This window comes from Rhinatrema bivittatum, chromosome 1 (assembly GCF_901001135.1).
Source record: "Rhinatrema bivittatum chromosome 1, aRhiBiv1.1, whole genome shotgun sequence".
Lineage (NCBI taxonomy): Eukaryota > Metazoa > Chordata > Amphibia > Gymnophiona > Rhinatrematidae > Rhinatrema > Rhinatrema bivittatum.
This window is the reverse complement of record NC_042615.1, coordinates 736,782,184-736,796,941: the sequence shown is the minus strand read 5'-3', so window position 1 is coordinate 736,796,941 and position 14,758 is coordinate 736,782,184. Positions and strand designations below refer to the sequence as shown.

General features: G+C 45.6%; 1 protein-coding gene across 2 annotated transcripts in view; it reads left to right on the top strand.

The window, feature by feature from the left end:
* PARP8 (poly(ADP-ribose) polymerase family member 8) overlaps positions 1–14,758 on the top strand; it is a 451,712-nt gene that overhangs the window by 322,254 nt on the left and 114,700 nt on the right. For both annotated transcript variants that reach the window (XM_029577668.1, XM_029577676.1), the window contains exons 19-20: positions 1,124–1,191; positions 14,196–14,244. In XM_029577668.1, coding sequence (XP_029433528.1) covers positions 1,124–1,191; positions 14,196–14,244 — 117 coding nt within the window. The remainder of the gene's footprint in view (positions 1–1,123; positions 1,192–14,195; positions 14,245–14,758) is intronic.

The following is a 14,758-nucleotide window of genomic DNA, read 5'->3' as shown; positions in this document are numbered from 1 at the left end:
AGGGTGGGGGATTTAATTTAAAGGGTCGGGGGTGGGTTTTAGGGGGTTTTAGTGTGCCGGTTTTCCTGCCCTCCCCCTTCCCCCGATTTACGATTTTTTAACGATAAATCGGGGGAATTGGTATTGTATCGTGGCCCTAACGATTTTTGACGATTTAAAATATATCGGACGATATTTTAAATCGTCAAAAAACGATTCACATCCCTAATGTAAAAGCGGTTTGATTCTTTTTAGCATATGTAGTTTGAAGAATCCGTTTTTGATTGTAGCCGTGATGAATTTCTTTAATGAAAAATGATTGTCGATGATAACGCCAAGGTTGCGGACTTGCTGTAAGTTGAGAGAGTCCGAAGGTGAATGTAGATTAGGGTTAGAGGAGATGTTATTGTGTGATGTGATGATGAGGAGCTCTGTCTTGGTTGTGTTTATTGCTAGGAAGTTTTCAGTAAGTAGTTTTATTATTTCCACCAGAGCAGAATCCCAGATTTTTAGAGCATTAGATAGGGAATCGTTGATGGGGATGAGGATCTGTACATCATCTGTGTATATGAAATGTGGGAGATCCAGTTTCACCAGAAGTTGACAGAGGGGAGATAAGTATATGTTGAACAGTGTAGATGAAAGAGAGGATCCTTGTGGAACACCTTGTGCTAGTTTTCTGGGTTTCGAAACATGTTCTTATATAAAGGGGTTTTTTTTTTTAGATATTTAAGAAATATGTAATGCAAGCATAAACTTATCTTCTATACCATCCAACGTTCCTCTTATTATTTTGTGGCTCAGTTCAGTGGCAGAAGGATTGTTCTCTACATGCTTTTAAGTTATTCATTGTGCAAATTAAGTTAATTCTGCTATTAGTTTGTGAATATTTTAACAATTTTTATTAGGATAGTTTTAGTTATATTAATTATTATGTTGTTTTATTTCTATGTAATCCGCTTTGATATGCTGTATTGATTTGCTGGTAAATCAAGAATAAAATATAAATGTTCTGAAACCTTTGAAATCAAGGAATCTTATTGTATAGTCCACTTGACTTGCACATCAGTTTAGGCTCATTGAGCATGTAATAAATATTAGTACAAAAAGTGATCTTTTCTAAAGAATATTTTCATTATTTTAGGCACCTTATTTGGAAATCAAGAAACAGATGGATAAACAAGACCCCCTTGCCCATCCTCTGTTGCAATGGTATGAAAACTGCTTACTGCCTTAATCATAAAGCAATATGTTTTATTTTTGATAGCTATACTTTACACATTTTTTGGCAAAGTCTCTTAGCTACATATCTGATTTTAGAGCATCAGAAAGCATGCAGTAATTAGTACATATTTCTGACTCTAGACTGTTTACTTTCTGCCTCAGCAGAATAGCTAACGTTTTTAAGTATAGCTTTTACAGAAAAAAATATACTTTTTGATTTGTAGTTTATCTGTTAAGGCATCTAACTATTTGAATACATAATTATAGAATCTTGAAATGGAATGATATGCTGGTAATGCTAATTTAGGTGTTAACATGCTTTAAATGTCTGCATTACTTCTTATCACACACTAATGCAATGTTAATGCAGTACTTAATGCACATTAAAAGAGTAAACATTTAAAAGAGCTGCTAATGTGCATAAATATGCAAAAAAGCATCTCAGTCAAATATAGCGCAATTTAGGTTAATGTATGCACCAACATTATTGCTGATGATAACACAAAACTTTAACTCACCTCTGGAAGTATAGTTTGTCTTTGAACTAAATATATATGGTAAGTCAGATTTAATTTGCATTGTAGTAGTCTAATTAATGTTCTATTCCTTAAAGGCTTTATACCAGAGATGGCTTACTCCAGTCCTCGAGTGCCACAAATAGGCCAGGTTTTCAGGATATCTTCAATGAATATGCATGAGAAAGATTTGCATGCACTGTCTCCATTGTATGCAAATCTATCTCATGCATATTCATTGTGGACATCCTGAAAACCTGGCCTGTTTGTGGCACTTGAGGACTGGAGTTTGCCATCCCTGCTTTACACCCTTCAGTGAATAGCACTTTAAATATCCTGCAGGAGTGCGTATTCATTATGTGCTACCCTGTAGGTTTATCACATTTTAGTAAACCAGGCCCTTTTTTTGGAAAGTCTTTGTGTAAAACCTATAATACTTTTGCTGTAGATACCAAATTATTAAATATATAGTTAAGAATTAGGGATGTGATTTGGCTGAACCTTTTGGTTCGGCCTTCATATTGGCCCACCGCGGGAAATTTCCTTTTTTCATGCCGACTTTTTTTTTGGCTGCCCCGAAACGAATTTTCCCGAAATATCGGGAAAGGTCCGCTTTGCGCATCCCTATAATTTCTAGAGATGTGCTTCGTTTTTTTCTACCAGGTCGTTTTTTGACTCGGATACTTCGTGGTAAAATTTGGGTTTTCTCGTTTAGTTTTTTTTGAAAAACGAAACGAGGAAACCCGAAACCGGGCCAAAAAACGAAACGGGAAACAAAGCTAAACTCCCCCCCCAAGCATTTAAAATCATTTTTGTACATACATACAAACTCCCCCCCCCCCCATCCCGATCCCTCCCCAAGACTTACGAACATCCCTGGTGGTCCAGCGGGGTCCCGGGTTCCATTTGCCCTCCGTGCCCCGTGTGCTACTGCAAGCCGTGCTCCTCAAAATGGTGCCAAATAGCCTCTGAACTACCATGTCACAGGGGCTACCGGCGCCATTGGTCAGCCCCTGTCACATGGCCATCGGCGCCATCTTGTGCTCCTATCATGTGACAGGAGCTGACCAATGGCGCCGAAAGCCTCTGTGACATAGTATGGGCAAAGGCTATCGGCGCCATTTTGATTACTGGCAGCCGACAATGAAATCGCTCCCGGACCCCTGCTGGACCCCCAGGGATTATTGGCAAGCCTTGGGGGGGTCAGGAGGGGGGTTGTATTATAGTTAATTTAAATGTTTGGGGTGGTTTGGGGTGGTTTTTAATTTTAAAAAAAAAATGTGCCCCTCTCCCCATGCAAACCCGAAAAACGAAGTTTCCCCGAATTTCGGGGAAAATCCTTTTCGGGTTTCGGGACCCCCGAACCACTACGAATTAGGCAATTTCATTGTAATTGCCTAATTCGTGATAAACGACTGCACATCTCTAATAATTTCCCCCCACCTCCCGACCTCCCCCCCCCAAGACTTACCAAAAGTCCCTGGTTGTCCAGCGAGGGTCCCGGGAGTGATCTCCCCCTCTCGGGCCGTCGGCTGCCAGTAATCAAAATGGCGCCAGTGGCCCTTTCCTCTTACCATGTGACAGGGGCTACCAGTGCCATTGGTCGGCCCTGTCACATGGTAGGAGCAATGGATGGACTGTGACATTTTTGAAGATGGTGTGGGCTATCCATTGCTCCTACCATGTGACAGGGGCCGACCAATGGCACTGGTAGCCCCTATCACATGGTAAGGGCAAAGGGCCATCGGCGCCATTTTGATTACTGGCAGCCGACGGCCCGAGAGGGCGAGATCGCTCCCAGGACCCCTGCTGTACCACCAGAGACTTTCAGTAAGTCTTAGGGGGGGTCGGGAGGGTGGGGGTTTGTAATTAATTTAATTTGAAGGGTTGGGGTGGGTTTGTGTTTTTTCTTTTTTAAGTGAGTCCTTTCTCCCCCCCCCAAAAAAAAAAAAAAAAAGAAACGATAGGAAAGCCACACTGAATTTTGTGGGGTTTTCCTTTCGTTTCGTCAGGCCCCCGAAATGCAACAAAATAGGAAATATCATCTTTATTTCCTATTTTGTTGCAAACTAATACACATCCTTATTAGGAATTTATTGTCTGGTTTCTTTTCAAAGTTTATGCTAATAGTTTCATTGAAGTCAATATTTTAAAAAATAGAAAATAGAGGGGAGGGGTCTGGAGAGCATCGGGCACTAGCCCTTGCATGTAAAATGTTTTCTCCTTGGACAAGCAGGTACAAATTCTTCCACACAAGCGGAATAATTTCATCCAGTGGCACCGACATAAACATGCTCTTTCAGAGCTCAGAAAGAGAAATCTTTCTGAGCATGTGTTGGAGTTCCTGTACTCCAGCCTTGCTCGAGTCTCTTCAGTCAGTTTATTTCTTCTGATGCATAAAAACTAACTTCTGCTCTCTCACAACTGCCTGCATTTTTTCAGGGATTTTTCATCTTTTTATTTTCTTCAGTTTTTGTAGTTATTTTCTTCTTTATTTTATTTATTTTTCAGTTTGCTTAAAAAAAAAAAACTTTCACAGTTCATCATGTCAGGAAGACAACCTTTCAAATTATGTGTCAAATGCAGCCACAAAATGGCTAGTGTCAACCACCACGACATCTGTGTTGCTGCCTTGGCTATTCACATCATCTGATCAATTGCAGTGCATGTGGAAGTATATACCCACATGCCTTGAACTTTTTGGAATTTAAACTGAAATATGAGTCCTCCTGTTCCAACAGAAAAAGTCTTATCTTCAGACAGACCAGTACTTCTCAATAAAATGAGGTCAGAGTTTCCAAAACACTGAAGTTGAGAAAACTTCCTCTTCATCTTTCTCATCAGGGCAAGGATATGTCCCCCTTTGACATATAAGTCTCGACACCACATGCATAAATTGGCGCAAGAGACCTCCATGAAGAAATTTAAAAAAACAATTCTCCTAGGACAAGCAGGACAGTAGTCCTCACACATGGGTGACATCATCAGATGGAGCCCGGCACGGAAAACTTTGACTGGCACACTGAGCATGCACAGCTTGCCACTATCCACAGGTCCAAGCGGGGACCCTCCCCAGTCTCTACTTTTCCGCGGAGCTGTTATCTTGTGGTTGTGGTGCTCATGCTCCTTTTCTGTGTTGGAAAGCTTTTCCTGGTTGATTCGTTGACTTTCCTGTGCCAGGTCCCTCTCCATTTCCCCGGCTTAGTTAGTTGGGCGACATAGTAAGTTTTCCTCCTTCTGTATGGTCAGTTCCCAGTAGTGTTTTCCTCGGTACCTGCTGGTCATCAACTGCTTACCGGATGTTTTTGATTATGACATTGTAGGGTTTTTGTCGGTGCCCCCAGTGCCCTAGGACCGTGTTCCTCATGGATCCGCATGATGTGTGTATCCTCTGCCTGGGGACATCGCACGACATTTGGGGATGGTGTTTTTGTGACCAGATGACCCCCAATGGCCAGCGTACCCACCTGGATAAAATGGAGAAGCACTTCAGTTCAAAGAAGTCAAAACCTTCTATTCCGGCATTGGGGGCATCGACACCAAGAGGCCAAGGGGAACCGATGGACACTGAACCTTCGCTGTTCACCGGGGTCCTCGATGGAGAGAGGTTTGGGGATTGGCTGTCACCGCTGTCTTCACGCTCCAGGACGTTGGGATCATCTCCTTCCAGCGATCTCCGTCTACACATGGTACTGGGCTTGGGTCGGCACTGGAACCTAGTGTGATGCCCCTGAAGCTACCTGACGCAAAGGAGGCATCACCCTTCATCGACCTCGGGAGTCCCAGGTGTTCCTCATCTATGCCGGTGCTGGGCACCGATCCCTCTCGGGGCTCCAAGGGAGCTCTGGTGATGCCTCCACCTCCTCTGTCCATCCTGTCATCGGCAGATTTCCAGGACGAGTTGAAGCACAGGGTGCAAAAGGCAGTCGTCTGAGACCTGCAAGTTATCAAGCCGTCAGCCCCACCGGTACTTCCACCGGTGTCAGAGCATGTGCCCTCAATATTGGCACCTCTGCTGGAGTACCTCAATGACCTTCTTGGTGTCTTCCCTATGCAGCTGCTGCAGGTGCCTGGGGGCCCATTGATACCTCGGCGGCCACCATTGTCTTCTCCGTCTGGTGCGATCCCCACTGTGGGCTCCTCTGAGGAGGAAGGCCCGTCGCAACTCACACCACCGTTGAGGCCCTTGGTGCCACGGCCAGCATTGCCCAGTCCAGGCATGAGTCTTTCAGGGGCCTTGATGTCCTCAGTGCCCATGGTACCCTCGGTGTCCAAGCCGAGGGTCCTGGGAAGGGGCCCTCCACTGGTGTCTCCGGGTGATCTTAGTAAGGAAAACGCCCTGTATGACCCATGGGGGGAATGATACCTCTGAGTCTTTGTCTGATGACTTGGGGGATCTTCTCTCGGACCCATCTCCTCGGAGGAGCAGCGTTTGTATGGGCCATGGCAGAAGCCATTCCGATTCAGCTTCTGACGGAAGAGGATGCCAGGCATAAGATGCTGGAAGTTCTCCAGTTTGTCAATGCCCTGAAGGAGGTGGTGGTTTTTCCCGTCCATGAAATCTTCAAGGAGTTACTCCTTAGGATTTGGGAACAAGTCATCTCCATGCCTCTAGTGAATCGGAAGGCTGATGCTGTTTATTTAGAGCAGCATGCCTTGGGGTTTGAGAGGCATCAACTCCCTCATAAGTCAGTCGTAGTGGAGTCTGCCCTCAAAAGGTCCAAGCGTTCCTGCACCCATGCCTCTGCCCCTCTGGGTCGGGAGCACAGGGTGCTCAATGTGCTGGGTAGGAAGGTGTTTCAGGGAACCATGTTTATTGCCCATATTGCATCCTACCAGCTGTACATGACACAATACTCTAGGAATCTCTGGAAACAGGTCCAGGAATTCTCCGAGCATCTGCCCCAACAGCAGTAGGACACTTTGTTGGCAGTTGTCCAGCAGGTCCTGGAATGTGGCAAACATGAAGTGCACTCCACCTATGATGTGTTTGAAACAGCAGCTAGGTGGAAGCAGTGAGCATTGGTGCCCGCAGGATGGCCTGGCTCTGAGCCTCTGATCTCTGGCCGGATGTCCAGGAGAAGCTCGCAGACCTGCCATATACTGGCAAGAACCTCTTTGGTGATAAGTTGAGGGATGCCATGACTCAGATGAAGGATCACCATGAGACCCTTCAGCATCAGTCTGCCAGTACATTGGACCCACCATCCTCTGCCAGGAAATCCCTGAGGCAGGGCCCGAGGAGGTCTTTTTATTTCCAGAGGAAGTATTATCCTACTGCCTCTCCACAAGTTCTCAGCGTGTGGGCTCTAGGAGTCACCCCAGACAGCAGCAAACCCCCAGGCCTCAGCCAGCACCCCAGCCAAGCCCCGCTATGGGGTTTTGACTGGCTGCTAGGGAGCATAAGCCAATCAGCCTGTACCCTCGATGCTGGGCCCTCCAGTCGGTGGCTGGCTATGGTTCTTCGTGGACCGCTGGCTCAATGTCACCTCGGACCAGTGGGTCCTGTCCATCATTCGTCAAGGGTATCAGTTAAACTTCCTGGGTGTCCCCTCGGACTCACCCCCATGCCTGTCTTGCAGGTTGTCCTCACATCAGGAAATACTCTTGATGATGCTCTCCACCCTTGTAATGGTCAGAACAGTCGAACCCTTTCCACTGCAGCAGCAAGGGCAGGGGTTCTACTCTCGCTGTTTCCTGATTCCAAAGAGAACAGAGGGACTCCATCCTATTTTGGACCTGACAACCTTGAACAAGTTTCTAAGAAGAGAAAAGTTCAAAATGGTCTGTTTGGGTACCCTGATTCCCCTCCTGCAAAGAGGGGACTGGCTTTGCTATCTTGATCTGAAAGACGCATATGCCCACATCGAGATCTTCCCCGATCATATTTTTGGTTCGTTGTGGGCAAGAAGTATTTCCAGTGCAGGGTGTTGCTGTTCGGCTTCGCCTCGGCCCCACGTGTCTTCACCAAGTGTCTGGCAGTAATGAGTACATACCTCTGCCATCTGGGCGCAGGTGTTCCCTCTCTTAGATGATTGGCTGGTCAAGAGTGCCACCCAGGACGGAGTGCTTCAGTCCCTGCACTTGACCATTCGGGTGTTGGAGCCACTGAGGTTTGTCATCAACTACCTGAAATCCCATCATACTCCGTTGCCTCACTTGAGCTTTATCGGCGCCCAGCTGGACACGTCTCAGGCCAGAGCCTATCTTCCTCACAATTGGACGCTCGCACTGGCATCCCTTGCGGGAGTGGTTCACCGGAGCCGGCAGGTCTCAGCCTGCCACATACTCCGACTCCTGGGTCACATGGCTGTGTCCGTCCATGTTACTCCCCTGGCTTGCTTACATATGTGTAGAGCTCAATGGACATTGTGGTCCCAATGGCAGCAGGCCACTCAGGACCTCCACGTACAAATCTGTGTTACTCCGGCTCTCTGGACCTCCTTGACTTAGTGGGAAAGCCTGCCCAATTTGGAACAGGGGGCTCTGTTTCAGTCTCCCCCTACTCAAGTTGTGCTTACCACGGATGTGTCCACCCTAGTTGGGGCGCCCATGTGGAGGGGCTCCGCGTGGAGGGGCTCCGCACGCAGGGTCTGTGGTCTGCTCAGGAAGCTCAGTGCCAGATCAACTTCTTGGAACTTTGAGCGATCCATTACGCACTCTGGGCATTCAGGGTTCACCTATCCAACAAAGCAGTCCTGATCCAGACTGAAAACCAAGTGGCGATGTGGTATATCAACAAGCAGGGAGGTATGAAGTCATTCCTCCTGTACCAGGAGACAGTTCATATTTGGTCATGGGCTAGGTCCCAGGGCATACTGCTATGAGCCATGTCTATTGCCGAGACGGAGAATGTGGTGGTGAACCGGCTGAGTTGAGCCTTCCGGCCCCAGGAGTGGTCCCTGAATCAGAAAGTAACAGATTGGATCTTCTGCCTCTGAAAAACCCTGGACGTGGATCTCTTCGCCTCCCCCTGCAACAGCAAGGTGAAACAATTCTGCTCCCAGTAAAAGGCAAACAGCAAACCAACCTCAGATGCCTTTGACCGCCATTGTGGCAAGGGCCTTCTGTACATATATCCTGTGTTCCTCTGGTGATGAACGCTGTCCTGAAGCTTTGGCAGGACAAGAAACCATGATCTTCATAGCCCCTCATTGGCCGAGGCAGATCTGATTCCCACTCCTGCAGGATCTCTCTGTCCGAGAACCGATCATTCTGGGGACTTCCCCCAACCTTGTCTCACAGGATCAGGGCAGGGTGCACCATCCCAACCTCAGGGTGTTGTCTCTGACAGCTTGGATGTTGAGAGGCTAATTCTGCAGTCCCTTGACCTGTCAGATGATGTGGCTTCCAGAAAACCTTCCACCAGAAAGTCTTATGGCCTGATGTGGAGAAAGTTTTCCATGTGGTGTGAGACTGATGGCTTAGATCCGTTCTCCTGCTCTACACCAAAACTGTTTCATTACCTACTACATCTTTTGGATGCTGGCTTGAAGACCAACTCCATCCGAGTACATCTGAGTGCCATCAGTGCCTACCACCATGTGACGCCCTTAGTGTTGGGCAGCAGCAGCAGCAGTAGAAAAGCTCTGGCAGCCACATGCAGCAACTTAGTAGCTGATTCACTAAGTGTATTTCCCTTAGATAGAAAATGGGAGAAATGCCTTAATGAATCTGGCCCTTAGCCAGCTTCCAGCACCACACCATATCATTTGTATATAGAGGGAGCTGGTCTATTGTAACGGGTTTGTATGTGTTCTCTTCCCCTGTCTCTTTGTTTTAAAATTTGGAAGAGACACTGGTGGGGCTTTCATTGCTTTTCTAGCCTTCCTTTTGGCCATATGAGACCTCTCCTTGTCTACATTGCCTGTTTTGTGGAAGATGGTGTGTGCAGCAAGTTGTACCTGGGTGTAGCGCAACTTGCTGAATTTCCTGGAATACACGTTCCCAAGACAGCTGCTTGCAGTACAAATCACTGTATTTAATGTGCAAATGTTCCTGTTACACTCTCAGCTCTGGCTTCTTTTCCCTGAGACAGCCATGTTTTCTTAGTAAGACAACTGGATAGCCTATTATAAGCCAAGACAACTTCAATAGCAGTGCTCAGAACTCAGTTTCTCTCATAGTATCTTAGTACAGGTTCCATTCCCTAATTTAAAAGGCTGCAGGCTGGGTTGCTTACCAAGGAACTCCTTCTGGCATTGTGTCTCTCTCCTTCTGCCTCTTTTCCTCTCTCTACCTGGTTAGAGCTCTCACTTCCTTTTTAACCACAAGGTTTCAATCAATGGTTCACCTCAGCTGTATCTTGCACTTATTAACACGGGTTGTCTGGGCTGTACTTTCACTCTAATTAGTCTTCTGCTGTTGCGTTCGTGGACCCTTGGGCCAAGGCAGGATTGGTGCTACCGCAGGTTCCCACCATCGGCAGGCAGACCCAGAGGGAGCAGTGACCCAGTGGACGTTTTACCTATACCAGCCCTCATTCCCCGTGGGTTGAGCCTTTGGGTGCCGGGGCCAGGAGGTCTTAGGTGGGATCTCTGCTGATGGCAGAAGAGGAGGTCCTAGGGTTGTTTAGATTTTAGGCAGGTGGAGGTCAGGCAAGTCCGAAGTTTGGGCAAAGGTCAGAGGCAGGCAGCGGTCAAGTGTATCCATGATCAGGCACTGGTCAGAGACAAGCAATGGGCAGACATATCCATGAACAGGTAGTTGTCAGAGGCAGGCATATCTGGGATCAGGCAGGGGTCAAACCAGGAAATCTGTCCAAGAGGAAAGGAGGTCTGGATAGGCTGAGCAAGTAGGCAATGAGGAAGAAGCTGGCAAACTGAAGACAAGGATGCTGGAACTGAAGCAATGAAGACAAGGATGCTGGAACTGAAGAAATGAAGACAAGGATGCTGATAGGTGTAGGTGGACCTGATGCTGAGGCATTGAAAGCAGGAGAAAGCAAGTCCTTTATAGGGCGTTGGCAGTGAAATCATCATCTGGTGATGTGAGGCTTTTCCTGCCACTGGCCCTTTAAGTAGGCAGAAGTCTGGTGCGCGCATGCCTGAGGAGGTGTGGATTGTCGATAATCCACACAACCGGTGGGGTATGGCCGTGTGGATTGTCGACAGCATCTTGCCACATCGGAGCATGGCAGGCTACCATTTGAGGCACGGGCAGTGTGTCAGGAGACGGCAGGGAGCTCCTGGCTGAGAAGGTGAGCACGGCAGTCCACAGGAGCAGCCTGTGGACCGCCAAACGTAACATCTGCAAAAATTCCCAGACTACATTTCCCAGCAGTCTTCTGATTCCTGGTGTATCTGGTTTTAGGTTACCCAAGCCAACTCCTATTAAGTTTTCTTTCTCCTTTTACACCAGTGTTTCTATGAACCTGTCATCAGAGCTCCCTCTATCCATTAATATTGCTAACTCTCCTATCTTTTTTGGTTGATGCCTTAATGTGAAGCTCCTGCTTATTCACAGTGGGGCAGATTTTGTAACCTGCGCGCGCAGGGTACATTTGTGCGCGCTACCCAGGGCAAACAAATGTACACCCAATTTTATAACATGCACGCGCTGCCACGCACCGAGCCCTAGGGGAACCCCGATGGCTTTCCCTGTTCCCTCCAAGGAGGAAACTTTCCTTCCGCTCCCCCCACCTTCCCCTCCCTTCCCCTCCCTTCCCCTATCTAACCCACCCCCTAGCCCTTCCTAAATCCCCCCTACCTTTCTTTCATGATTTACGCCTGCCTTTGGCAGGCGTAACTTGCGTGTGCTGGCCAGCTGCCGGTGCGCCATCCCCTGGCACAGCTGCTGTGCCGGAGGCCTCGGTCCCACCCTGGACCGGTGCCCTGCCCCTTTTTCAAAGCCTCGGGACATACGCGTGTCCCGGGGCTTGCGCGAGTCGCCAAGCCTATGCAAAATAGGCTCGGCGCGCACAGGAGAAGGTTTTCAGGGTTACGTGCGTAAGTTTCACGTGTAACCCTTTCAAAATCTGCCCCAATGTGTCATACAACATTTTTGTTAATGTAGGTGTTCCATGGGTTTAAAAAGGTCAAGAAACACTGTACTACATAAGCAGAGAAGAATAGGGTCTCTAAGATCATGACAAGAAGCAATCAAAATATAGACTTGGGCAATACATCTCCCAAGAAACCATGCTTTAGTAGATTCTTTGAGCTGTCACCTTCAACCTCTTCAATACCTTTTCCAATAATAAGGAACTCCTCAACTAGATCTCTTGGCAGCTCCCTTCAGTCACAAACTTCCACTATATTGTTCCAAGTAACCTGCCCAAAATGCCATAGTATCAGGTGCCTTCACAGTTTTCCATACAGAAAATATGATATGCTTTCCTCCAGTTCTGCTGATTGTCAAAAGCATGGATTCAAGTATGGATTACTTGAATTCAAAGACTGGCTTTAGTTCAACCAATTCACCTCAGAATTTTTCCACATCTTCTAATACAATTCAAAGGGTCATTTCTTTACCTCCAACCTTCACACTCTAGCACTGACAGAACTGATATTGACTTTGAACTGTGAAGTCATGTCTTTTAACTCAGCAATAAAACTAGTATTACTGGCAGCAAGAAGACTACCTATGAGACATTCCTACAACTTTATATTGAACAGATTATCTATTTGGTGTAAATCTCAAAACCAATACATTTTTTAGTGTGAAACTTCCATACTGTTAAAAACAACTTCTTCATCTCTCATTAAAATCCAACTCAGTGAGAGTACACCTAAATGCTTTTGCAGCATATTACCATTTCTCCAAAGGCTTTCTGGTATATTACCTTCCAGTGGTAGCAAGATTTATTGAAGGCCTTTTTCATTTTCACCCTCCTATAAAGGATTCACCAAAACAATCGGACCTGAACCTAGTTTTTTTCAAGATTGATGAGCACTCTATTTGAACCTATGGCATCTAATAATATCAAGTTCCTCACTTGAAATGTTCGCTTTTTAATAGCAGTAACGTCAGCTTGCAGAATGAGTGAACTCCATGCTCTAGTAGTAGATGCTTCATACACTCACATTTATAAGAGCAAAGTGATATTAAGAACCTATCCTGAGTTTCTCCTAAAAGTAGTTTCTCAATTCCATTTAAATCAATTTATAGTTCTTCCTTCATTTTTTCCCAGACCTCACAATAATAAAGCAGAGTAAGCACTCCATTCCTTAGACTGTAAAAGAGCTCTAACTTTTCACAGGACGTCTTCTCAATAATTTATCTCTCATTATCCAAAGAAACAAGAATTTCCAGTTGGGAAACAAATATTTTTGTTCTAGCTGTCTCACTATATCACCTATAGTTATATAGATGCAAGTTTACATCTCCCCAATAAAATCAACACTCATTAAATTCAAGCAGCTGGAACTTCAGTAGAATTTCTATGCTCAGCTTCTGTCCAAGATACCGGTAAAGCACCTACCTGGTCTTTTGTTCACATTTTGATGAAGCATTATTGTCTAGAAGAAGACACTTGCAGAGATAGTGCCTTTAGCCAAGCAGTATTAAAAAAAAATCTCTTCAAATTAATAGCTTCAATTCTCCCATAGTCCACTATTGCATATTTCTCATAAAGAAAACCAGAAATCTATTCACACAACCCTTCTGTGGCTGAATTTGTTCCTGCTTGTCCATGGAGAAAGCAAAGTTGCTTACTTGTAACAGGTGTTCTCTATAGACAACAGGACACATTGGGCACACAATCCCTCCCTCCTCCCCTTCGAGTTGAAGATCTGCTAGTGAAAAAACTGAGAAGTCTCACAAGGGACCACTGCCTGAGAAATTCCATGTGTGCTCAGAAAGACTTTTCTTTCAGATCTCTGAGAGAGCATGTCCATGTTGCTGCCACTAGATGACGTCATCCCATTTCTGTGTCTGATTTGACTTGCTGTCTATGGAGAACATCTGTTATAGGCAAGCAACTTTACTTTCTGGAGTGGGGAGCTGCGAGATTGGGTCTCAAGGCCTACACACTTCTTTTTGGCACTGTCCTTTGAATAAAGCCCTTAAGGTAAAGCCTTCAAGTAACATGTTTCCAGATAACTGTACACCTGTTGGCCTGCCACATCTAAAGTTAGCCAAATTAGTCAGTTAAGTTACTTAGCTAACTCAAATCTACATCAAAACACCCCTCAAATGCCTCCCACACTGGATAAATGTCTATGATATTCAAAACTCAACATTTGTCTGGATAACGCAAAAGTTATCCAGATGAATACTTTTAAATATCGGCCTCATTCAGTTTGAGACAAAAAAGACAAAATATTAGATTGTCATATATGGACTGTTTGATTGCAGAAATATTACTACCAGTTTATAGAACATCTCCAGTTTCTTTCAGAAATCAAAACAGTGTTACTATATTGAACAGAACTACTGAGGCATGTTAGACACAGCTAGGATTTTTGAGTGTCATTTCCTTTGTTGAAAAAAGTTATTGTGTACATTTTTCACATGACAGCTTATTCTTTATTTCAGGGTAATTTCCAGTAATAGATCTCATATTGTAAAATTGACAGTTAACAGGGTAAGTTTCCATTTTATGTTAAAATCTGAGATTTATTAGCTAAATACTTTTTAAAAGTCATATGAATTTTAGAGACCCTGAGGTATGCTTCATCGGTGCATTCATGGAGGGCTTATAACTGTATAAGTAGTAAAGTATCATAACAAGTTCTCTGACTGGTTATTGTGTCTTGCTCCTGCCTCTCCTTATTTATAGTTAGATAGGGCAGCGTTTCCCAATCTTTTCAAGCCCAAAGGCCCATCTACATTAATGTTGTGCAGAGCAGGCAGTACAGATATGGAGAGGATTCATATAGCAAAAGAAGAGCTAGGTAAGCATTGAAAGCTTCACTAGTCTCTTCCAAATTTTAAAACATAAGACAGGTGGAGGCATGCATGAACCCATCACAGGTGGAATAGCTCCCTTTATAAATATGTGCAGGACAAGGGAAAATTTGGTGTGGTGTGGGCAGCCAAATTGGTTTGTTACATTGGCTGTTGCACACAACTGATGGAATTCCTCCATTGCTGCTGCT